This window comes from Oncorhynchus mykiss, chromosome 20 (assembly GCF_057628025.1).
Source record: "Oncorhynchus mykiss isolate SJ-2025 chromosome 20, ASM5762802v1, whole genome shotgun sequence".
Lineage (NCBI taxonomy): Eukaryota > Metazoa > Chordata > Actinopteri > Salmoniformes > Salmonidae > Oncorhynchus > Oncorhynchus mykiss.
The window spans coordinates 31748959-31774910 of record NC_143041.1 but is presented as its reverse complement, the minus strand read 5'-3'; the positions used below and the strand labels follow the sequence as shown (position 1 = coordinate 31774910).

At 44.0% G+C, this 25952-nt stretch overlaps 1 protein-coding gene across 1 annotated transcript in view; it reads left to right on the top strand.

Moving 5' to 3' along the window:
- The first annotated feature begins 2915 nt into the window (after window positions 1–2915).
- Window positions 2916–25952, top strand: part of oprm1 (opioid receptor, mu 1) — a 34019-nt gene continuing 10982 nt past the window's right edge. The window contains exon 1 of the mRNA XM_021576318.3: window positions 2916–3404. Coding sequence (XP_021431993.3) covers window positions 3160–3404 — 245 coding nt within the window. The 5' untranslated portion in view covers window positions 2916–3159. The remainder of the gene's footprint in view (window positions 3405–25952) is intronic.

Genomic DNA, 25952 nt, shown 5'->3' with positions numbered 1-25952 from the left:
TCTAAGAACGTTATTTAAAAACATATACATTCCGTTCTCAATCAACAAAACTCTATTCTCTTTCTTGTTAAGTGTGTTCAGGTGTGTTGGCGGCACCCTTTAATTGGTCACACCTGATCTTAATGAGTGCTTGTTTGCTTTATAATAGGGACTCTTTGAATAGACTTAAATTGACAGCTTTGTATTAGTAAAAAAAACATGGCGCGCCAGCTCCTTCCTGGTGGCGCTGTATACCAATTCCATGGGTAGAGAGTAGATCATACGTTCAAATCTCATTGATGCCATGCCACAATAAAAAAAAATGTGTTTGCATGATTAATGCCGAAGCAAATTCATTTCCATGTGTCCCATCTGTGCTTGGGGTTCAAAACAGTTAAGTTAGCAGTATTATTGAAACACCACCCCCCCCCCCCCCCCCCCCCCCCTCCCTTCCCCCTTCTAGTTCTGAGCTGACACTACAGAAGGTAGGCTTGATTACCAACAACGACGAGACAGCCTACAGGGAGGAGGTGAGGGCCCTCGGAGTGTGGTGTCAGGAAAATAACCTCACACTCAACGTCAACAAAACAAAGGAGGCCTCCCGGGTGGCGCAGTGGTTAAGGGCGCCAGCTGTGCCACCAGAGACTCTGGGCTCGCGCCCAGGCTCTGTCGTAACCGGCCGCGGTTTTGCCGGTAGGGATATCCTTGTCTCATCCCGCACCAGCGACTCCTGTGACGGGCCGGGCGCAGTGCGCGCTAACCAAGGTTGCCAGGTGTTTCCTCCGACACATTGGTGCGGCTGGCTTCCGGGTTGGATGCGCGCTGTGTTAAGAAGCAGTGCGGCTTGGTTGGGTTGTGTATCGGAGGCTGCATGACTTTCAACCTTCGTCTCTCCCGAGCCCGTACGGGAGTTGTAGCGATGAGACAAGATAGTAGCTACTAACAATTGGATACTACGAAAAAGGGGTAAAAATTCAATAAAAGAAAAAAACAACAACAAAGGACTTCAGGAAACAGCAGAGGGAACACCCCCCTATCCACATCGACGGGACAGTAGTGGAGAGGGTAGTAAGTTCCTCGGCGTACACATCACGGACAAACTGAATTGGTCCACACAGACAGCGTTGAGGCTGAAGAAATTCGGCACTCACAAACTTCTACAGATGCACAATCGAGAGCATCCTGTCGGGCTGTATCACCATGTGTGGGGTAGTGAGGTCTGCACAACGCATCACCGGGTTTCCTCCAGGACACCTACACCACCCGGTGTCACAGGCCATAAAGATCATCAAGGACAACAACCACCACTGCCTGTTCACCCCGCTATCATCCAGAAGTGCATCAAAGCAAATGATAGGTTGTGTAATAATGTTCTGAGAACATGTTTAGATTTTCATTTTAGTCATTTAGCAGACGTTCTTATCCAGAGCGACTTACATATACATATACACATGAGATGAGATGAGTAATGTATGTAAACATTATATTATATTAAGTGGCATTGTTTAAAATGGCTAGTGAGAGACTGAAAAACAGCTTCTATCTCAAGGCCATCAGATTGTTAAACAGCCACCACTAACATTGAGTGGCTGCTGCCAACATACTGACTCAACTCCAGCCACTTTAATAATGGAAATGGATGGAAATTGATGTAAAAATTTATCACTAGCCATTTTAAACAATGCCACTTAATATAATATAATGTTTACATACCCTACATTACTCATCTCATCTCATATGCATATGTATATACTGTACTCTATATCATCTATTGCATCCTTATGTAATACATGTATCACTAGCCACTTTAAACTATGCCACTTTGTTTACATACCCTACATTACTCATCTCATATGTATATACTGTACTTGATACCATCTACTGCATCTTGCCTATGCCGTTCTGTACCATCACTCATTCATATATCTTTATGTACATATTCTTTATCCCCTTACACTTGTGTGTATAAGGTAGTATTGTGGAATTGTTAGGTTAGATTACTCATTGGTTATTACTGCATTGTCGGAACTAGAAGCACAAGCATTTCGCTACACTCGCATTAACATCTGCTAACCATGTGTATGTGACAAATACAATTTGATTTGACTACTAGCAGCTACATTATTTAAAAAAATGTACTTACTATGCTTGTGATATGTGGTTGTCCCACCGAGCTATTTTAAGAGTGTAAGTCGCTCTGGATAAGAACGTCTGCTAAATGACTAAAATGAAAATCTAAACATGTTCTCAGAACATTATTACACAACCTATCATTTCCTTTCTCAGAATGTTAATAACCCCCCCCCCCCCCCCCCCCCACACACACAAAAAAAACAAAAAAACAATCAGGGAACCATAGAAAAACATTCTCTTAAATTCCCTGCGACCTAAAAATGTTAGTTCCCAGAAAAGTCTACATTTTCACTTCCGTTCTGAAAACATTTTAAAAAACGTTATGTTTTAATGGTCAGGAAACTTCTGGCTTCGTTCCCAGAACCAATGGGAAACCAAAAACGTAAGTTCCCACCGACACGTTCACTTGTAGCCTATAGGCTAGGGTCTACAGCTGCACTTCAGATTGACCTCCATTACAAAAAAAGATTGCAGTTTTGAAACTGCAGTAAAAGTACAGTAACAGCAGTCGACTGGTATTTTGGGCGCAGTAATTGCAGAATAACTGCAGTGTACTGCAGTCGAACTGCAGTTACACTGCAAAATTACTGAAGTAAAAAATACTTATTTTGGATCAGTATTTGCGCATATTGCAGTTATATTGCACTCTAACTACAGTTATACTGCTGTGTACTGCAGTTATACTGCACTCTGATTGAAATATTTTTTCGTAAGGGCTGAGTTTGAAAATGTATGCAGTCTACTGTAGCGCAATATTGTTAAATAATTCTGAAGGCTAATGCTTCGCTATAGGCAATTACCGCATTCTAACGCCAGTGCCTCGGGGTTGGTTCATGGAGTGACGTCATTTTGCTTGATAAATTGAGAACGCAATAGGGGGAACTGGTAACATGCATTTATGTTTCATCCACGTCCAATAACTCGTGCGTAAGGGTACTTGGTGTGACACAAAAACGCCTTAACTCACACCGTGCAGCCTTGAACGTGAGAGAATCGTTGCGAGATTTCTTGTCCTGAGCGCCTCAGCCGGGACAGCTTCAGCTGACCATGGAAAGCGGTGGCAACACGTCGAACTATCCGTACCATTTCTCGAATATGGCCATGATGAACAATAGTGTTTTTTGTCGGAACTTCAGCGATAACATGAGTTTGGATGCCAAATGTGAGAGAACAGACAATCTGGCCAAAGATTCGACACCAGTGATCATCGCGATTATAATCACGACTCTTTACTCTATTGTGTGTGTGCTTGGTCTGGTGGGAAATGTGCTCGTCATGTATGTCATTATCAGGTAAGATATCAACAACTAATACCAGGTTTTATAGCCTATAAGAAGGGGATACCCTGACACTATTGTTCTGATGCATGGTAAATCAGAGTCTAGGTTATATTAGTAGTATGTGTACATTTCATAGTTTAATTGGAAAATCAACTGACAGTAACCCGCCATAGAAGGGGATACCGTCAGGAACCACATTGTGGTAAATTGAAAGAAACAGGTTGTTGATAGACCAATATGGCACCATGCTCAATAATTGTTCTGAACAGAGCACGTGAAAGAATTCCACCAGGAATTAGGCGCATGTAAATCATGAAATAGACCAGTAAATGGCTACATTATTCCGCCTGTAATTAAAGGGAATTCATTACAACTAGAGTATGTGTCGAAGGCCATTATAAAAAAAATGTATTGCAAACATTTTGTCAATAGACTATCAGAGTATTGCACCATGTGTAATTTTATATAGCATAGTCACAACTGCCTGCTGTTAAAGATAGCATTTTATTGCAACCACAGACATCTGCAGTGGCTCGAACGGTCAGAAATGAACGCGTTTGGATTCGGCTATAACGCAATGGATTTCCAGACCCCAGTGGAGTCACCATAATAATATTAACTGTCAAAGAAACCATTGATGTGGGACCATTGATAGGCGGACATTGGCTACATATGATTTTGACATAATTCGATTATTATTGGTATTTAACTCTCATAAACACTTTACTTTGAAAACATCTGAAAAATATATATTTTGAGAGCGTATCCCCCCCCCCCCCCCCAAATAAATGCAGGAAAAAAAATAGCAGTTGTAAGAGCAATGTAACAATGTGTACTTACACTGTAATTACACTGAACTTGTCTATATGTCAGTAAATTGGTATTAGGGTCACTTATTGTACGGTGGGACCTCACCGCTTAAGAAGGACTTTTCCCACTAGAAGGACTTGGTGTAGGCAATACCCTGGCCTATACCCTTTCACAGAAGAATAATTCACTAGGGTAATGGCTCATTAGAAGTGTAGAGCATGTGTAGCCCGTGATCTGCCATTGTGAGACTGAGCCTGCATGGAGACATTGAGAGGATGGATTGGCCATGAGACTGCTGATAGCTTTCTGATTTACATAGTAACATGTTACTTTGATATCATCACACCACTTGCCATACAGACATGCCATCATTGTCACAGGTGTGTTGAATGGTGGCAGCTCATGACACATCTGTTAGCACATATTATTAGACAGATATGTGTTTTTAATGAAACAGCTTCACTAACCTTCTTCATATTATTAGATTAGATCAGGTTTTTATTTAGTCACATGCATAGTATCGCAGATGTAGTTGCAGTGTACAGTGAAATACTTAAGCTCTGAGCTCCAACAGTGCAGGTGTGAATGAAACAATAAAATAAATTATAATATATACAGTACCAGTCAAAAGTGTGGACACACCTACTCATTCAAGGGATTTTCTTTATTTTTACAATTTTCTACATTGTAGAATAATAGTGAAGACATCAAAACTATGAAATAGCATATAGTAATAGTAACCAAAAAAGTGGAATTTCTTTCTTAATGCGTTTCTGCCAATCAGTTGTGTTGTGACAAGGTAAGGGAGGTATACAGAAGATAGCCCTATTTGGTAAAAGACCAAGTCCATATTATGGCAAGGACAGCTCAAATAAGCAACGAGAAATGACAGTCCATCATTACTTTAATACATGAAGGTCAGTCAGTGCGGAACATTTCAAGAACTTTTAAAGTTTCTTCAAGTGCAGTCGTAAAAACCATCAACCACTATGATTAAACTGGCTCTCATGATGACCGCCACAGGAATGGAAGACCCAGAGTTATCTCTGCTGCAGAGGATAAGTTCTTTAGAGTTAACAGCCTACGAAATTGCAGCCCAAATAAATACTTCACAGAGTTCAAGTAACAAACACATCTCAACATCAACTGTTCAGAGGAGACTGCGTCAATCAGGCCTACATTGTCGGACACCAATAAGAAGAAGAGACTTGCTTGGGCCAATAAACACTAGCAATGGACATTAGATCGGTGGAAATCTGTCCTTTGGTCTGATGAATCCATATTTGAGATTTTGTCTTCCAACCGCCGTGTCTTTGTGAGATGCAGAGGTGAACGGATGGTCTCTGCATGTGTGGTTCCCACTGGGAAGCATTGAGGAGGAGGTGTGATGGTGTGGGCATGCTTTGCTAGTGACACTGTCAGTAATTTATTTAGAATTCAAGGCACACTTAACCAGCATGGCTACCAAAGCATTCTGCAAGCCATCCCATCTGGTTTGCGCTTAGTGGGACTATAATTTGTTTTCAACAGGACAATGACACAACACACCTCCAGGATGTGTAAGGGCTATTTGACCAAGGAGAGTAATGGAGACCTGCATCAGATGACCTGGCCTCCACAATTACCCAACCTCGAGATGAGTTGGACAGCAGATTGAAGGAAAAGCAGCCAACAAGTGCTCAGCATATGTGGGAACTTATTCAAGACTGTTGGAAAAGCATTCCAGGTGAAGCTGGTTGAGAGAATGCCAAGAGTGAATGGGCAAGACAAAATATTTAAGTTGCTTTGAACGGGGTATGGTAGTAAGTGCCAGGCACATCGGTTTGAGTGTGTCAAGAACTGCAAAGCTGCTTGGTTTTTCACGCTCAACTGTTTCGCGTGTGTATCAAGACTGATCCACCACCCAAAGGACATCCAGCCAAGTGTTGTCTCATCGCTGCAACTCCCATTTAGACTTGGGAGAGACAAAGGTTGAGAGCTGTGCGTCCTCCGAAGCACAACCCAGGCGTGCCGCACTGCTTCTTGACACAATGCCCGCTTAACCCCGGAAGCCAGCCGCACCAATGTGCCAGAGGAAACACTGTACACCTGGCGACTGTGTCAGCGTGCATTGCGCCTGGTCCGCCACAGGAGTCGCTAGAGCGCGATGGGACAAGGACATCCCTGCCGGCCAAACCCTCCCCTAACCCGGACGACGCTGGGCCAATTGTGCACCGCCCCATGGGTCTCCCAGTCGCGGCCGGGTGCGACAGAGCCTGGACTTGAACCAGGATCTCTAGTGGCACAGCGGTGCCTTAGACCACTGCGCCACTCGGGAGGCCTACATTTGACATTTTTGACAGTCTTCACGGCGGCCCTGTTGGTGAGTATGGGGGCGTGCTCAGCTGGTTCTTCCTGAAATCAACAATCAGCTCCTTTGTTTTGCTGATGTTGAGGGAGAGGTTGGTTACCTGGCACCAGTGTCTACCTTTTCCCGGTAGGCCGTCTCGTCGTTGTTGGTAATCAGGCCTACTACTGTCGTGACGTCAGCGAACTTGATGATGAAGTTGGAACTGTGTGAGGCCATGTAGTAGTGGGTATACAGGGAGTACAGCAGGGGACTGGGGATGCAGCGTTGTGGGGGCCCCCATGTTGAGGATCAGTATGGAGGAGGTAATGTTGCCTACCTTCACTACCTGGGGGCGGCCCATCAGGAAGTCCAGGACCCAGTTGCATAGGAAGGAGTTCAGTCCCAGGGCTGTGAGTTTTGTGGTGAGCTTAGAGAGCACTATGGTATTGAAGGCAGAGCTGTAGTCGATGACGAACATCCTCACATATGCATCCCTATTGTCCAGGTGGGTGAGAGCAGTGTGCAAGGCAATGGCGATTGCGTCATCCTTGGATCTGTTGGGGCAGTAGGCAAATTGGCGAGGGTCGAGTTTATCAGGGAGGGAGAAGGTGATGTAGTCTTTGACTAGCCTTTCAAAGTACTTCATGATGACGGAAGTGAGTGCTACGGATCGGTAGTCAGTCAGTTCAGTTACTTTCCCTTTCTTGGGCATGGGATGGTAATTGACATCTTGAAGCAGGTGGGGATAACGGCCTGAATTAGAGAGGAATGGAAAATATCAGAAACACAACAAAGCCTTGAATCATTGGAGCATCGCCATTCCCCAGTCACAATCCCAAAAGGTCAAGGTCAACCGTAAATCAACGATGTTACTCAGAAATGTCTTCCTCAGCCAGGGGTGTTTGTAGTAGGATTAGTAGTACATAAGCATTCACCTGCTTCATTTATTCTTTGATGAATAAGAGGATGTGATGACCAACTGATCTCTGCTGATGACATACAGTAGTCTAAGAGTCCTGGGTCGAGTTCAGTCTTATACAGACGTACTACTACCTGAACTTGTTCAATAAGAATACAGATATTCGTTATCCACAGCACAAGTTTCGGTATGGTTTTCCCCCCATATTGCCACTCTTCACTGCTTCACTATGACCCTGAGGCATGTAAGCTACTGTAAGCGCAACCGCGAGAGTCAACTCCCTTGGGGAATTCAGAATCTACTCACAAAGTCCTCCATCTAACCCAATGCACTGGTGTAGCCAATGATGTATATTAACCCTGGATTACTTTCAAGCCACCGGTCGGCCATATTGGCCCTTACCAGTAGAAGCAGTCCTCCATAGGAATGAATGGAATTTTACAGTATTTCAATTAAATGTTTGAATTACATGTATTTAAGTATTGTTTTGTTGTAGTGGGGACAGTAACGTTAGTAATCTCTCAAAATTATACATTTGTAAAAATATATTTAGGCTTTTTTTATTTTTATGTTTAGCTCACATACGATAATTTAAAAGTTTGCATTAAGGTGACAATAAATGCATTTCTATAGCTTCCAAAATATTTTTTACAATGGTGGCGGAGTGCCAAGATTGAGACACGGTGTCTCAGCTTCATGGCAAAATGTGTAGAATAGCAGGAAATTAGCTCAGGTATTCTTGAAAGTCGGGACAATCCTTTGTCTGGCATTGAAACCTTATTTTTACAGTTGACATTTTTTATTTTGTTGCATTATTTGAGTTAAGCGTTTACATTTAGGGGCATTTTATAAAATAAAATATTTGTTTGGGGAATTCTCTAAATACTTTCACATACAAAATATTATTAATTTCCATTTCATTCCTAAAAGTTGTGTTCAGAGATTTGATTTACTCTGTCAGATTGGTCTAAAATCCTAAATGAATCAGGAATGAGCAGGGTCAGCTATACCATAAGGACCCCTTATTCATGTCCTCAATACATGTAGTGCGACAGGACCACTCTTAGTCTGTAAAGTTTTCTACATTTGACAAACAATATTGGAATCACCATGGTCACAACCATAAACTGTCATTCCATCTGCCAGATATATTGAAATAGAATATACATTTTGGTAAAAATGTGTTACATTTAATTAGGTTTTAGATTTATTAAGCAAAAAATGAGAAGATGAAGAAGAAAAGGCCATTTTTGTCAACCCTGTAAAACATCAACTCCGTCAGATTTTTGGTTATGTTTTCATTTGGGGATTATTTTCAAAATAGTAATTTTCCATATTTTACAAATGTTTGTATTGAACTTTTAGAGGCAAAAATATGTCTGTTTTGAGTATATGTTGTCAATTCCATCACTGTCTGCAATATATGCTTAAACAATGGTAGTATTTCCTGTGCTAAACCCAAGGGATCATGTTTGCTGTATAAATGTTTTATGTTCTAAATGTAGAAAATGATGGCACAAATGCTAATGAAATTAGCCCTGGAGGATTTAATAGTGCAATAAAACAAAAATAAGTTTGCACATTTGTATTTGTATGAAATATCTAATGTTAGAATTAAACAATCAATGCCTTTAAACATTTGTTGGACAATAATTGAACAAATGAAATGCCGTTTAATGTGTCTGACGGAGTTGACATAAATCCACTTAGTTGCAATTTATATATTTTTTTAGTTTTTACTTTACATGGTGTGATAGCAGATACCTTGCTCTGACATTGCGTGGAGACTTGCGAAATTGCACTAAGCCACTGCTCCAATGAGCAGGTGTTGAACTGATATTCATTATGATAAAAAAAACATTTTTAAAGACAAGTAGCTTTGCTCATATCTCGTGCAAATCTTGCATTGACATCAATGCATGATTTACGCAAAATCAGGCTAATCATTCCCATCTCAAAACTGGAAGTGCAGATCAACCCAAACTATCTTAAATGAATATACCTTTTTAACCTTTCTTGGTCTTTGCTGAGCACCTACATGGTGGATAACGTTCATGCCATTAGCAACGACACCGATCAGACAAGTTCCACCAGATCAGTGCTTACATCCAGGAACTCTCACAAGCACAAACAAATGACAAGTTGTGTCACCCACAGAATGATATCTGCACGCTCATGTGATAAATCAATTCTAGAACTGCAGGAAACCGCAGGGAAAATAGTAGAGTGCTGTTTGTTGTCATGGAGACACCGATGCGTTCTCTCCGACCATCCCTTCCCCGAGTCAGCCTACCTGCAAGAGCAGAGCGTGTTTCCTATCTTACAGTACAATAAATCATCACGTGTGATCCATTGCCGTAATTGTTGTTAACACTTAAGTTTTTGGGTCACAAACAATGCATTCAAGATGGACCTGTACCCTTCATGGCCATATGTTTGTTCATTGATTAACAAAAAGGTGGCCTATTGTCAGGCTAGTACTTGTGTTTTTATCATAATTTTGTACAATGTGCAAACCTCTGCGAGATAGGGAAATTGATTCAGGGTACAATTTCCCTCCATGCACAAACAAAATGATATTGATTAATGAAGATTTATCATTTCATTTGTCCTCTTATCACAGCTGCCTAATACAGCAGGTCCAATTCATGTATTACATAAAGGAGGGTTCTGAGCTAAGGGATACAGAATAAATAAAAACATTAGGTTTCTTTTTCTCTAAGTGTTCCCTGATCGATTACTCAACATCATTCAACAACACTTTAGTAATAAAATCTCTCCTTGTTTCATGATGTTAGTAGGTTTCATAAGTCACTTCAAAGATTACTCGCCATGTGCTGGAGGTCCTGTGGGGATAACTACGGGTTTAGAAACATGTTTGGATAGGTTCAACACAGTACTCTAAGCCAAACAGAATCATTTCAATGGGCAGAAAATACAGGTTAATACTACACTCCTAGAAAAAAGGTGCTATCTAGAACCAACAAGGGTTCTTCGGCTGTCCCTATAGGAGAACCCATTAAAGAACCCTGTTTGGTTCCAGGGAGAAGCCGTTTGGTTCCAGGTAAAACCCTTTTGAGTTCCATGTAGAACCTTTTCCACAGAGGGTTCTACATGGAACCAAAACTGTTCTCCAATGGGGACAGCCAAAGAATCCTTTTGGAATGCTTTTTTCTAAGAGTTTAGTTGTTCCATCCTCTCAAACTCCAGGAAATAACATGCACAGAATTGATGTCCATTGTAACTCAGCCTCCTATGGATCCCCAACAAGCAGTTTATGTCACACTGTGTTACGCTCAATATGTTGGCTCTCCTTATGATTAACTCCTGAGATCTATTTATAGGATGTAGCATGCTGTGTGATTCCTTACACATTTGGTTTCCTGGGCACTGCCCTTATTCTCATACTCAATGACTTTCCATCTTTATTAAGGGAGATTAATAATATTGGTCTTGAACAGTGCTTCACTTGATCTGAAATAGGTTCCAGTACTCATTTTGGGTGCCAGTACCATTTGTATTTAGGTGCATAATCCTTTTGTCTCATAATCCTTTTGAGATAATATTCTAGAAGCGGAACAGGAGCTCAAGCAGTAGACAATTTGAGGTGTCAGTACTCAGCTCCGGTGAGCTCCTGCCCAAGTCAAGCACTGGTCTTGAAAGGTCATCAGTGGTGAACAATTATAGGTCCACCATTTCCTCCCTCCCATAGGAATGTCTTTCTTCAAGGTAAGATGAGGACAAGAATAGGCCTGTTCCTGAACAGTAAACATTTATTCACAGTATGATTGATAGTAGCTTTGTCAATGAATGCATTACTCATGTAGATATTGTTTTGGCCTCCACTCATTATATACTCTTGTCTTTGTTTTATCTGCCACTCAAATGATTATAATTCAGTGTAGGAGATGGAGCAAAACATGTCACACTACAGAAAGAAAATAGTTTATAATCAGACTCATTACTGCTTTCTTTGGCTCCTATATTAACAGTGGCTTTTGTGATGTTTTTTGACAGAACGAACATGTCTTTGACTGTTTGACATTTCCAACTGAATAACGTATTCCTTTTGACAAAGATTTTCTGTTTTAAAATGCTGGATACCACAGGGTTAAATTCTCGGGCCGACTCTTTTCTCTGTATATATCAATTATGTTGCTCTTGCTGCGGGTGATTCCCTGATCCACCTCTACGCAGACAACACCATTCTGTATACTTCTGGCCCTTCCTTGGACACTGTGCTAACTAACCTCCAAACAAGCTTCAATGCCATACAACACTCCTTCCGTGGCCTCCAACTGCTCTTAAACGCTAGTAAAACCAAATGCATGCATTTCAACCGTTCGCTGCCCGCACCCACCCGCCCGAGTAGCATCACCACCCTGGACGGTTCCGAACTAGAATATGTGGACAACTATAAATACCTAGGTGTCTGGCTAGACTGTAAACTATCCTTCCAGACTCATATTAAACATCTCCAATCCAAAATCTAATCTAGAATCGGCTTTCTATTTCGCAACAAAGCCTCCTTCACTCACGCCACCAAACTTACCCTAGTAAAACTGACTATCCTACCGATCCTCGACTTCGGCGATGTCATCTACAAAATAGCTTCCAACACTCTACTCAGCAAACTGGATGCAGTCTGTCACAGTGCCATCCGTTTTGTTACCAAATCACCTTACACCACCCACCACTGCGACAACACCCACCCGTAGCACACGTTCCAGCAGGTATATCTCACTGATCATCCCCAAAGCCAACACCTCATTTGGCCACCTTTCCTTCCAGTTCTCTGCTGCCAGTGACTGGAACGAATTGCAAAAATCGCTGAAGTTGGAGACTTTTATTTCCCTCACCAACTTTAAACATCAACTATCTGAGCAGCTAACCGATCACTGCAGCTGTACATAGTCCATCTGTAAATAGCCCACCCAATCTACCTACCTCATCCCCATACTGTTTTTATTTTATTTACTTTTCTGCTCTTTTGCACACCAGTATCTCTACTTGCACATGATCATCTGCTCATTTATCACTCCAGTGTTAATCTGCTAAATTGTAATTATTCGCTCCTATGGCCTATTTATTGCCTACCTCCTCATGCCTTTTGCACACACTGTATATATAGTTTTTTTGTCTACTGTGTCATTGACTTGTTTATTGTGTTATTGGCTTGTTTATTGTTTACTCCATGTGTAACTCTGTGTTGTTGTCTGTGTCACACTGCTTTGCTTTATCTTGGCCAGGTCACAGTTGCAAATGAGAACTTGTTCTCAACTAGCCTACCTGGTTAAATAAAGGTGAAATAAAACAATAAATTAAAAATAAAGGAAAGACGTCAGAGTATACATTGCCCACTTTACATTTTAATATTCATTAGAAGTTTAACTTGTTTGTACCAAAGGAATTCAACTCAAGTGTTTCCCCTACAATTGATTTCAATTGAAATGATTAAAGAAGCCCATGTTGAAAAACAATCTTGGAGAAACACTGTCTTGGCCTGAATGTAATGGAATGCTGTATCAGGAGAAGATAATCACAGTCAGAGGACATGTTCCGGTTGTTCCTTAGCAACAAGCCTTCATTGCTATAGGCTACTCTGCTGCTCTGTTTCTGCGGTTATACTCGGGTTACCATTCATGTCATTCATTTCCTAAAATCCTAAAATGTTTTATATATAGGCATACGATGCCATAGTGAGTTGCTGTGTATATTTATTGCCTATAAACACATTCTAGATGTTTTCACAGTGACGACATAAATTGTAATGGCACTGATGAGGATGGAGCTGTCCGTGAAAAGGCATGTTTACGCCTACTCTATGTCAGCTGTCACTATGCATGTGCATTAGGCCTTACAACACGCCATGCACAAAAGCCACGTGTCAGCGGTGAACATCCCAAAGTATTTGCGAATTTGTTCCACTAGACATCATCTGCTGGCACTGAGGAATCAGAAAAGACAGCTGGCTGCGCAGGGATATCTGCTCTATTTGAATCGAGGTAACTGCCACCGTTGTGATCATGTCTGCCAGCCAAGCGGACCATCACACTCAGTAATTCCAGAGGCAGCTACCATGAGGCAGCTGAAGTGTTTTAGTGTTAAGCTGCTGTCTGTCTTTATCAGATGCTTTGATGACTGTGCTCCCTCTTTCATAGTGAACTAGTCTCCGCTAACTATAGACAGCGCTGATGGAGGAGGCCTCCTTCCCTTTACTCCCTCCTACACACTCCCTTGCTGGACGGCAGGTAGCCTATCGGTTAATAATGTTGGGCCAGTAACTGAAAGGTTGCTGGTTTGAATCCCTGAGCCAACTAGGTTAAACTATTGTTGTGCCTTTGTCCAAGGCACTTAACCCGAATTGGTCCTTTAAGTTGCCAGTAGTGGTGCGTGGGTAAAATCACTGGGGAAGAAAAGCTGAAAAAAAGCCATATTACAACCTATGTGTTGTGATAATAACCTGTCAGTGTCATGTACTGTCATGTTGTGTCTTGTCTCTGTCCTTTCCCTTCACCCTGTCTCCCTCTGCTGGTCGTTGTTAGGTTACCTTTTCTCCCCCGCTTTCCCCCAGCTGTTCCTTGTCTCCTCTAACTACCCATTCACCCCGTTTCCCACCTGTTCCCTTTTTCCCTCTGATTAGGTCCCTATATCTCTCTCTGTTTCTGTTCCTGTCCTTGTCGGATTCTTGTTTGTTGTGTTTCATGCTTGAGCCAGACTATCGTCATGTTTGCTGTAACCTTGTCCTGTCCTGTCGGAATCTGCCGGTCTATCTGAGCCTACCTATGTTTGGTTATTAAAGAAGCTCTGTTTAAGTTAGTTCGCCTTTGGGTCCTCATTCACTCACCATAACAGAAGAATCCGACCAAGAATGGACCCAGCGACTTCGGATCCTCTCCACTCAGCCGTCGGGATCCAGGGAGCGATGCTAGGCAGACACGAGCAGGAAGTGTCTGCTGCTCGACATGCCGTTGAGACCCTGGCCACCCAAGTCTCCAACCTCACAGAACAGGTTCACCATCTCCGCCTCGATCCACCGGCCACTTCCAGGGCTTTCGAATCTCCGGAGCCCAGAATCAATAACCCGCCGTGTTACTCTGGGGAGCCCACTGAATGCCGCTCGTTCCTCACCCAGTGTGATATTGTGTTTTCTCTCCAGCCCAACACTTACTCCAGGAGCACTGCTCGTGTCGCCTACGTCATATCTCTCCTTATTGGACGGGCTCGTGAGTGGGGCACGGCAATCTGGGAGGCAAGGGCTGAGTGTACTAACCAGTATCAAGACTTTAAGGAGGAGATGATACGGGTTTTTGATCGATCTGTTTTTGGGGAGGAGGCTTCCAGGGCCCTGTCTTCCCTATGTCAAGGCAATCGATCCATAACAGACTACTCTATTGAGTTTCGCACTCTTGCTGTCTCCAGTGGCTGGAACGAGCCGGCCTTGCTCGCTCGTCTTCTGGAGGGTTTCCGCGCAGAGGTAAAGGATGAGATTCTCTCCCGGGAGGTTCCTTCCAGCGTGGATTCCTTGATTGAACTCGCTATTCGCATTGAGCGACGGGTTGATCTTCGTCACCGAGCTCGTGGAAAGGAGCTCGCGCTCTCCGTCGCCTCCCTCTCCGCATCACTACCATCTTCCTCTGCCGGCTCGGGTGCTGAGCCCATGCAGCTGGGAGGTATCCGCATCTCGACTAAGGAGAGGGAACGGAGAATCACCAACCGCCTCTGTCTCTATTGCGGTTCCGCTGGTCATTTTGTCACTTCATGTCCAGTAAAAGGCCAGAGCTCGTCAGTAAGCGGAGGGCTACTGGTGAGCGCTACTACTCCTGTCTCTCCTTCAAGATCCTGCACTACCTTGTCGGTCCATCTACGCTGGACCGGTTCGTCAGCTTCCTGCAGTGCCTTAATAGACTCTGGGGCGGAGGGCTGTTTTATGGACGAGACCTGGGCTCGGGAACATGACATTCCTCTCAGACAGTTAAAGGAGCCCACGGCCTTGTTCGCCCTGGATGGTAGTCCTCTCCCCAGGATTCAGCGTGAGACGCTACCTTTAACCCTCACTGTTTCTGGTAATCATAGTGAAACCATTTCTTTTTTAATTTTTCGTTCACCTTTTACACCTGTTGTTTTGGGCCATCCCTGGCTAGTTTGTCATAATCCTTCCATTAATTGGTCTAGTAATTCTATCCTCTCCTGGAACGTCTCTTGTCATGTGAAATGTTTAATGTCTGCTATCCCTCCTGTTTCCTCTGTCTCTTCTTCACAGGAGGAGCCTGGTGATTTGACAGGGGTGCCGGAGGAATATCACGATCTGCGCACGGTGTTCAGTCGGTCCAGGGCCACCTCTCTTCCTCCACACCGGTCGTATGATTGTAGTATTGATCTCCTTCCGGGAACCACCCCCCCCCGGGGTAGACTATACTCTCTGTCGGCTCCCGAACGTAAGGCTCTCGAAGATTATTTGTCTGTAGCTCTTGACGCCGGTACCATAGTCCCCTCCTCCTCTCCCGCCGGAGCGGGGTTTTTTTTTGTCAAGAAGAAGGACGGGTCTCTGCGCCCCTGCATAGATTATCGAGGGCTGAATGACATAACAGTGAAGAATCGTTATCCGCTTCCTCTTATGTCTTCAGCCTTCGAGATCCTGCAGGGAGCCAGGTTTTTCACTAAGTTGGACCTTCGTAACGCTTACCATCTCGTGCGCATCAGGGAGGGGGACGAGTGGAAGACGGCGTTTAACACTCCGTTAGGGCACTTTGAATACCGGGTTCTTCCTTTCGGCCTCGCTAACGCTCCAGCTGTCTTTCAGGCATTAGTCAATGATGTCCTGAGAGACATGCTGAACATCTTTGTTTTCGTTTACCTTGACGATATCCTGATTTTTTTCACCGTCACTCCAGATTCATGTTCAGCACGTTCGACGTGTCCTCCAGCGCCTTTTAGAGAATTGTCTTTTTGTGAAGGCTGAGAAGTGCACTTTTCATGCCTCCTCCGTCACATTTCTCGGTTCTGTTATTTCCGCTGAAGGCATTAAGATGGATCCCGCTAAGGTCCAAGCTGTCATTGATTGGCCCGTCCCTAAGTCACGCGTCGAGCTGCAGCGCTTTCTCGGCTTCGCGAACTTCTATCGTCGTTTCATCCGTAATTTCGGTCAGGTGGCAGCTCCTCTCACAGCCCTTACTTCTGTCAAGACGTGCTTTAAGTGGTCCGTTTCCGCCCAGGGAGCTTTTGATCTCCTCAAGAATCGTTTTACATCCGCTCCTATCCTTGTTACACCTGACGTCTCTAGACAGTTCGTTGTCGAGGTTGACGCGTCAGAGGTGGGCGTGGGAGCCATCCTTTCTCAGCGCTCCCTCTCTGACGACAAGGTCCACCCATGCGCGTATTTTTCTCATCGCCTGTCGCCGTCGGAACGTAACTATGATGTGGGTAACCGCGAACTGCTCGCCATCCGGTTAGCCCTAGGCGAATGGCGACAGTGATTGGAGGGGGCGACCGTTCCTTTTGTCGTTTGGACTGACCATAGGAACCTTGAGTACATCCGTTCTGCCAAACGACTTAATGCGCGTCAGGCGCGTTGGGCGCTGTTTTTCGCTCGTTTCGAGTTCGTGATTTCTTATCGTCCGGGCTCTAAGAACACCAAGCCTGATGCTTTGTCTCGTCTCTTCAGTTCTTCAGTAGCCTCCACTGACCCCGAGGGGATTCTCCCTGAGGGGCGTGTTGTCGGGTTGACTGTCTGGGGAATTGAGAGGCAGGTAAAACAAGCGCTCACTCACACTCCGTCGCCGCGCGCTTGTCCTAGGAACCTTCTTTTCGTTCCCGTTCCTACTCGTCTGGCCGTTCTTCAGTGGGCTCACTCTGCCAAGTTAGCCGGCCACCCTGGCGTTCAGGGTACGCTTGCTTCCATTCGCCAGCGTTTTTGGTGGCCCACCCGGGAGCATGACACGCGTCGTTTCGTGGCTGCTTGTTCGGTCTGCGCGCAGACTAAGTCCGGTAACTCTCCTCCTGCCGGCCGTCTCAGGCCGCTTCCTATTCCCTCTCGACCGTGGTCTCACATTGCCTTAGATTTTGTCACCGGACTGCCTTCGTCAGCGGGGAAGACTGTTATTCTTACGGTTGTCGATAGGTTCTCTAAGGCGGCTCATTTCATTCCCCTTGCTAAGCTTCCTTCTGCTAAAGAGACAGCACAAATCATCATCGAGAATGTTTTCAGAATTCATGGCCTTCCGTCAGACGTCGTTTCGGACAGAGGTCCGCAATTCACGTCTCAATTTTGGAGGGAGTTTTGCCGTTTGATTGGGGCTTCCGTCAGTCTCTCTTCCGGCTTTCACCCCCAGTCTAACGGTCAAGCAGAACGGGCCAATCAGACTATTGGTCGCATCTTACGCAGTCTTTCTTTTCGTAACCCTGCGTCTTGGTCAGAACAGCTCCCCTGGGCAGAATACGCCCACAACTCGCTTCCTTCGTCTGCGACCGGGCTATCTCCTTTTCAGAGTAGCCTCGGGTACCAGCCTCCGCTGTTCTCATCTCAGTTCGCCGAGTCCAGCGTCCCCTCCGCTCAGGCTTTTGTCCAACGTTGCGAGCGCACCTGGAAGAGGGTCAGGTCTGCACTTTGCCGTTATAGGACGCAGACTGTGAGGGCTGCTAATAAGCGTAGAACTAAGAGTCCTAGATATTGTCGCGGTCAGAGAGTTTGGCTCTCCACTCAGAACCTTCCCCTTAAGACGGCTTCTCGCAAGTTGACCCCGCGGTTCATTGGTCCGTTCCGTATTTCTCGGGTCATTAATCCTGTCGCAGTTCGACTTCTTCTTCCGCGATACCTTCGTCGCGTCCACCCGGTCTTCCATGTCTCCTGCATCAAGCCCGTCCTTCGCGCCCCCGCTCGTCTTCCCCCCCCCCCCCCCATCCTTGTCGAGGGCGCACCCATCTACAGGGTCCGTAGAATTTTTGACATGCGTCCTCGGGGCCGTGGTCACCAGTACCTCGTAGATTGGGAGGGGTACGGTCCTGAGGAGAGGAGTTGGGTTCCCTCTCGGGACGTGCTGGACCGTGCGCTGATCGAGGATTTCCTCCGTTGCCGCCAGGTTTCCTCCTCGAGTGCGCCAGGAGGCGCTCGGTGAGTGGGGGGGTACTGTCATGTACTGTCATGTTGTGTCTTGTCTCTGTCCTTTCCCTTCACCCTGTCTCCCTCTGCTGGTCGTTGTTAGGTTACCTTTTCTCCCCCGCTTTCCCCCAGCTGTTCCTTGTCTCCTCTAACTACCCATTCACCCCGTTTCCCACCTGTTCCCTTTTTCCCTCTGATTAGGTCCCTATATCTCTCTCTGTTTCTGTTCCTGTCCTTGTCGGATTCTTGTTTGTTGTGTTTCATGCCTGAGCCAGACTATCGTCATGTTTGCTGTAACCTTGTCCTGTCCTGTCGGAATCTGCCGGTCTATCTGAGCCTACCTATGTTTGGTTATTAAAGAAGCTCTGTTTAAGTTAGTTCGCCTTTGGGTCCTCATTCACTCACCATAACAGTCAGTTAATTTGTGACCATGATAGCTAGGCCTAAGGCAGAGACAATAAGAAGACACAGTGGCAGAATAAATACCTGAGAGCTACGTCTGTCTGGTAGAGTCCACAAAGTTTATTGCATGTTACAAACACTTACATGACCTACCACATGGTCAAGCAAGTTAATGTTTCGGACATTTTGGGGCGACTAAACAACTATTGATTTAGAACCACAGAGTTACCGCAAGTCACAAAGAAAACAGGAGCTGCCTCCACTATTGCAGCACCATTTCAACTTCAACATTTCAACATCATCAAATCACCTATACTTAGTATTTTACAGTGACAACTAAAAGATACCAAAAACAATGTAGTCCAATCAACGTAAGCTAAATATGATGTGGCTGTCCATGGTTTTGATTTCTCTCGCTCTCTCTCTGTATGTGTGTGTGTGCGCAAGTAGAAAAAACATGTTGACTCACCCTACTTGTAGAGAAACGCCAATGCCATCCTCCTCTCTTTCCTGTCGATGTAATGGTCTATGACTTTGTCATACAGTACACACTTGTATTTTTTATTGTCTTAGGCTACCTGGCTAAAGTGCTTGCTCGCTAGCCTAACTTCCTTTTTATGGGCAACGTTAGCTAGTTAACATTAGCCTTCTACATCTAGATAGATAATGAACTTCCATCCTCTCAGGCCGTGGGCACAATGTATTAATTTATGGTTGGATCAGAATCGCTGTTATAATTTTTGGCCAGTACAGAGAATTAAGTAAAACCAGTCCAAATCCATATATCCATCCATGGCTAATTTAGGAAAGGGCCAATTTTATCTAGCTAGCTAGCCAGTGGACAACACAACGAGATGCAACAATTCAAGTTGTTTCTGTCAATGACGTATTGCTCTCGATGTGATGTGATGTGATTGGAGAGAAGCAAAATCCAAACTAGCCTCCCTTGACACTTTTTTGGGGGGGGATGCGCCAGGATCATTCACAGTTGAGCTCACTCAATTTAGCTTAACGCTGATTTGATATTTTTTTTATCAAGGGAGGATAATTGGATAAGTGTGTTGACTGAAATGTAAATGTGACTAGTTTCAGGAAAATAGCCGTATGTCACACGTCACTACTTCACAGTAGCGCTATTTGAGCGTAAACTTTTTTTTAAAATCAGAACCGTTTTTTGGGGGCAGAAATTCCTTCTGGAACATGTGAACTTTCATGGGCCTTAATAACAAACTTGTATGCCATCTGTAAATACGAATACAATTGTTAAATTACAAGCCTAGTTGGTTTAGCCATGGAGAAAAGTTAGGCAATCTTCCCGCTAGCTGAGATAATGGTTGAGATAATGAGTGGGCTGGGCATGCCGAGAGATGAGTTTGGATTGGTCCGCCATGTAGCATGCTTCTGTCAATAATATGAGGTGGTCAGTTTGTGTTGGTAATCCTTTCTAACGCAGGTTTTTCGAAATATATCACATAGTAGATCTGCATAAGTGTTGCTCTCCACTTTCTGGAGGACCGAGTTTTGAAATCAGTTGAATGAATTAGAGTATGATAGCTAAGGAGATGGAGAATATTCTGGCATTTGATTGCAAATATGTAGACGGAGCCAGAGTGTCCAATGCGGAAGACACATTTCAGTTGAATACATTCAGTTGGACTAACTAGGTATCCCCCTTTCCCTTTCCCAGTTTGCGCTCCGAGAGCGAAACTCTCTGATTTTAGGAACGGCTAATCTGACAACGCTTGAGTCTATGAACGCCCAGAGCACACTCTGGCACTCCAGATTAAATTTCAAACACACCCGTAGTATAAACCAGCCTTTAATCTTGAAATCTTTGGTTGTTTAGTACACAGCCTCACTTGCGAATCCTTAAAGAGATGGGTGGGGTTAAAGCTTAGAAGGGTGTGAACGATGCTGAATGGGTGTAGACAAAGAAGAGCTCTCCAACAGGTACCAGAACATTCATGGCCCATTTTCTCAAAAGTGAGGTTTCAAGTTTATCAACTTTCAAAGCAGAATTACTTTCCTATTATTCCTTCCTATGATACACTGCAGTGTATCATAGACAATTTTCTACCTCTGAGTTTATCCAATGTAAAAAACACAATTTCAAATTTTGCCACATAAGATCGAATCGAGCCCGTCAGTCACAAATGGTGGAAGACTTCTTGTCCTATACAAATTATAAGGCCCAAGTGACGTGCAAGACTCACTATGGGCAAAGTTAATGGGAAAAGGTTGTTGTGGTGGCGTCAAGTGGATTTTTCCTCAAAAAAATTATATATACGGGTCTTCCGGGTGGCGCAGTGGTTAAGGGTGCTGTACTGCAGCGCCAGCTGTGCCATCAGAGACTCTGGGTTCGCGCCCAGGCTCTGTCGTAACCGGCCGCGACCGGGAGGTCCGTGGGGCGACGCACAATTGGCCTAATGTCGTCCGGGTTAGGGAGGGCTTGGCCGGTAGGGATGTCCTTGTCTCATCACGCACCAGCGACTCCTGTGGCGTACCGGGCGCAATGCGCGCTAACCAAGGTTGCCAGGTGCACGAGGTTTCCTCCAACACATTGGTGCGGCTGGCTTCTGGGTTGGATGCGCGCTCTGTTAAGAAGCAGTGCGGCTTGGTTGGGTTGTGTAGCGGAGGACGCATGACTTTCAACCTTTGTTGTAGCGATGAGACAAGATAGTAGCTACTAAAACAATTGGATACCACGAAATTGGGGAGAAAAAAGGGTCAAATTCAAACAAAAAAAACACACAAAAAAAATGTTACATACATTCAATGTATGGCTATTCAGTTCTAAGGACCTGACTCACCTGTAATCACTAAACCCAAATCACAGCACAATAAATGTTTTCCAGAGGGGAAAATAATCCATTTTAGATGGCTTGCCACTTCTATCCTATCTCTCTGTGCTGCACCAGAGGATTTGTCATTACTTTAACCCACAATAATCACTCCACCTTAAAGAGAATGAAGCCAGACTAAAGAATTCCGGGAGATGATTCATCTGTGGTATCTCTGATTATGAGGACAATTTCCTTAATGAGGAAAAACCTGCAAAATGCATTCAACTTAAGAGAAAGACTTTTGATTCTTCAACAATATTTGCTCTACTTATAATTGGCTTGTTATCTAAACCCAGGAACAAATATCTTATTTGAAAAAGGTTACTTATACCAATTTGAAGGGATTCTGTTTGAGGGCTATTTACAATCTGTTGTCAATCATTTGCGCTTATCCTGTGTAAATAATGCAAAACTTATATTTCTTGTGTGAGTGACAGGATGAGCGTAGTAGCATATAGCATGTGATATGAAGAGGAACTCGAACCATTGCTGTCACTAGCCCATTACTGATCGTGCTTCTGAACTTCTCTTCTGTTTCCATCCAATGTCAAATACTGGCTTAAACAAATCAGCCTGCTAACAACCTTTAGTAAACTTTTGGAAAAGATTGTGTTTCACCAGATACAATACTATTTCACAGTAAACAAATTATAATTTGGCTTTTAGGGAACGGCACTCAACATGTATGGCACTTACACAAATGACTGAAGATAGATGGTTGTAGCTCCCTCCAGTAACCACGAGCACAACCGTTACTTGATTTTAACTGGCGGCTTTTTTCTGTAGATTTAGTCAGAATTATCACCTTCCGTGAGAATTATAAAGTAAATGAAAATACAGTTAAGCACACTCTTACAACCTTATCTTACGAGTGACTTATTAGCTTGGTATAACTCTGAAGTGCTGACATACATAAACAGTTTAGCCGGAGCTATAACAGTATCAGATTAAACACATGAATAAAGGAAGAATACCTCATTGGCTGCTTATTACAGAAGGGAGGAAATCAAACTTCACACTTATTATTCCTGGCACGAATTCACACTTCAATTATTCAACTTCAATTATTATAACGTTACCATCCTAACATACACACTTCAACCTTTACGAACTACACCCGATGACATGAAAACTTAGCTAACACAGCGCGGGATTGCCTTCCCTCCAAAGGTGTGTTGCTACAATAATGATCCCCGTTACAACAGTTATTAGCTACGTAGTTCCGCTTGTCTTGTCATTTCGAACACGTAAACAATTCAAACAAAAAAACAACGACATAGACTTACAGGTTAACTGTCAGTTACACTGGTGCGGATGTCTCGTATCAAATCAAATGTATTTATATAGCCCTTCTTACATCAGCTGATATCTCAAAGTGCTGTACAGAAACCCAGCCTAAAACCCCAAACAGCAAGCAATGCAGGTGTAGAAGCACATGGCCAAAACCTAGGAAGAAACCTAGAGAGGAATCAGGCTATGAGGGGTGGCCAGCCCTCTTCTGGCTGTGCCGGGTGGAGATTATAACAGAACATGGCCAAGATGTTCAAATGTTCATAAATGTCCAGCATGGTCAAATAATAATAATCACAGTAGTTGTCGAGGGTGCAACAGGTCAGCACCTCAGGAGTAAATGTCAGTTAGCTTTTCATAGCCGATCATTGAGAGTATCTCTACCACTCCTGCTGTCTGTAGAGAGTTGAAAACAGCAGGTCTGGGACAGGTAGCACGTCCGGTAAAGAAGTCCCGAGATATAGCTCGCCTAAGGCAGAATACCTCATGATAAGTTGAAGACCACACTATCTACCAAGAAAGTTCTCATCTATATTATTTGTAGCCGTCTATTTACCACCACAAACTGATGCTGGCACTAAGACTGGCACTAAGACCACACTCAACCAACTAAGACCAAGACCATAAGCAAACAAGAAAATGCTCATTCAGATGTGCTGCACCTAGTAGCCGGGGACTTTAATGCAGGTAAACTTAAAACCGTTTTACCTCATTTCTACCAGCATGTCACATGTGCAACCAGAGGTAAAATAACTCTAGCCCACCTTTACTCCACACACAGAGATGCATACAAAGTTCACCCTTGCCCTCCATTTGGCAAATCTGACTATAATAAACACCTCCCTCTGCAAATTGGATCCTGGATTTCCTGACGGGCCACCCCCAGGTGGTAAGGGTGGCAGATGTGTTGTTACCTACCTTTACCATGGGGCCCCTGTAATCCCTGTTCACCCACGACAGCATGGCCAAGCACGACTCCAACAACATCATTAAGTTTGCTGACGACAGTGGTAGACCTGATCATCGACAACGATGAGACAGCCTATAGGGAGGAGGTCAGAGACCACAACAACCTCTCCTTCAATGTGAGCAAGACAAAGGAGCTGATTGTGGACTATAGGAAAAGGAGGGCTGGACAGGCCCCCATTAACTTTGACAGGGCTGAAGTGGAGGGGGTTGAGAGATTCAAGTTCCTTGGTGTCCATATCACCAATGAACTATTATGGTCCAAACACATCAAGACATTAAGAGTCCGCGACAATGCCTTTCCCCCCTCAGGAGACTGAAAATATTTTACATGGGTCCCCAGATCCTCAAAGACATCTAAAGCTGCACCATCGAGATCATCCTTACCGGTTGCATCACCGCCTGGTATGGCAACTGCTCGGCATCTGACCGTAAGGCGCTACTGAGGGTAGTGCGTATGGCCCAGTACATCACTGTGGCAAAGCTCCCTGACATCCAGGACCTATCTACTAGGTGGTGTCAGAGGAAGGCCCCAAAAATTGTCAAAGACTCCAGTCACCCAAGTCATAGACTGTTCTCTCTGCTACCGCACGGCAAGCGGTACCGGAGCGTCAAGTCTCGGACCAAAAGGCTCCTTAACAGATTCTACCCCCAAATTAATTAATCAAGTGGACACCTGTACTATTTACATTGACACCCCCCCCCCCCCCCCCAAACAAAAAAAAATATTTGGCAAATATTTTCTTAACTCTATTTTTGTAACGTTCGTCGTCCTTGTCTGAGGAGTATGAAGGATCGTAGGACCAATGCGCAGCGTGGTACGTGTTCATGATGAATTTATTAAACACAGAACACTAAAACAAAGAGAATGAAACGAAACAGTCCTGTCTGGTGACATACACAAAGACAGAAAACAGTTGTGGGAAAAGGCTACCTAAGTATGATTCTCAATCAGAGACAACTAACGACACCTGTCTCTGATTGAGATCCATACCAGGCCAAACGCAAAACACAACATAGAAAAACGAACATAGACAACCCACCCCAACTCACGCCCTGACCAACCTAAAACAAAGACATAACAAAAGAACTAAGGTCAGAACGTGACCATTTCTTGAACTGTATTGTTTGTTAAGGGCTTGTAAGTAAGCACTTCACGGTAATACATGTTGTATTCAGTGCATATGACAAATACAATTAGATTTGATTTTATTGGCCGAACTACATTGATAATAAGATGCTTGTTGGAGCTATAGACTTCAGTGCAGCTTTTTACATTATCAATCATAATCTGCTGCTGGAAAAAATGTATGTGTTTTGGCTTTACATCCCCTGCTATATCATGGATTGAGTTACCTGTCTAACAGAACACAGAGGGTGTTCTTTAATGGAAGCATCTCCAACATAATCCAGGTAGAGTCGGGTATTCCCCAGTGTAGTTATCTAGGCCCCTTACTTTTTTCAATCACTAATGACCTGGCACTGAGTAAAGCCTGTGTGTCTATGGACACTGATGACTCAACATTATACACATGAACTACCACAGCAAGTGAAGTCACTGCAACACTTATCAAAGAGCTGCAGACAGCTTTAGAATTGGTGGCAAGTAATAAGATAGTACTAAATACACTGAACAAAAATATAAATGCAACATGTTATGTTTCATGAGCTGAAATAAAAGATCCCAGAAATGTTCTATACTCACAAAAGCTTATTTCTCTCAAATATTTAGCACAAATTTGATTACATCCCTGTTAGTGAGCATTTCTCCTTTGCCAAGATGATCCATCCATCTGAGAAGCTGATTAAACAGCTTGCATGTTGTGCTGGGGATAATAAAAGGCTACTCTAAAATGCCTGGTTTTGTCACACAACACAATACCACAGATGTCTCAAGTTCTGA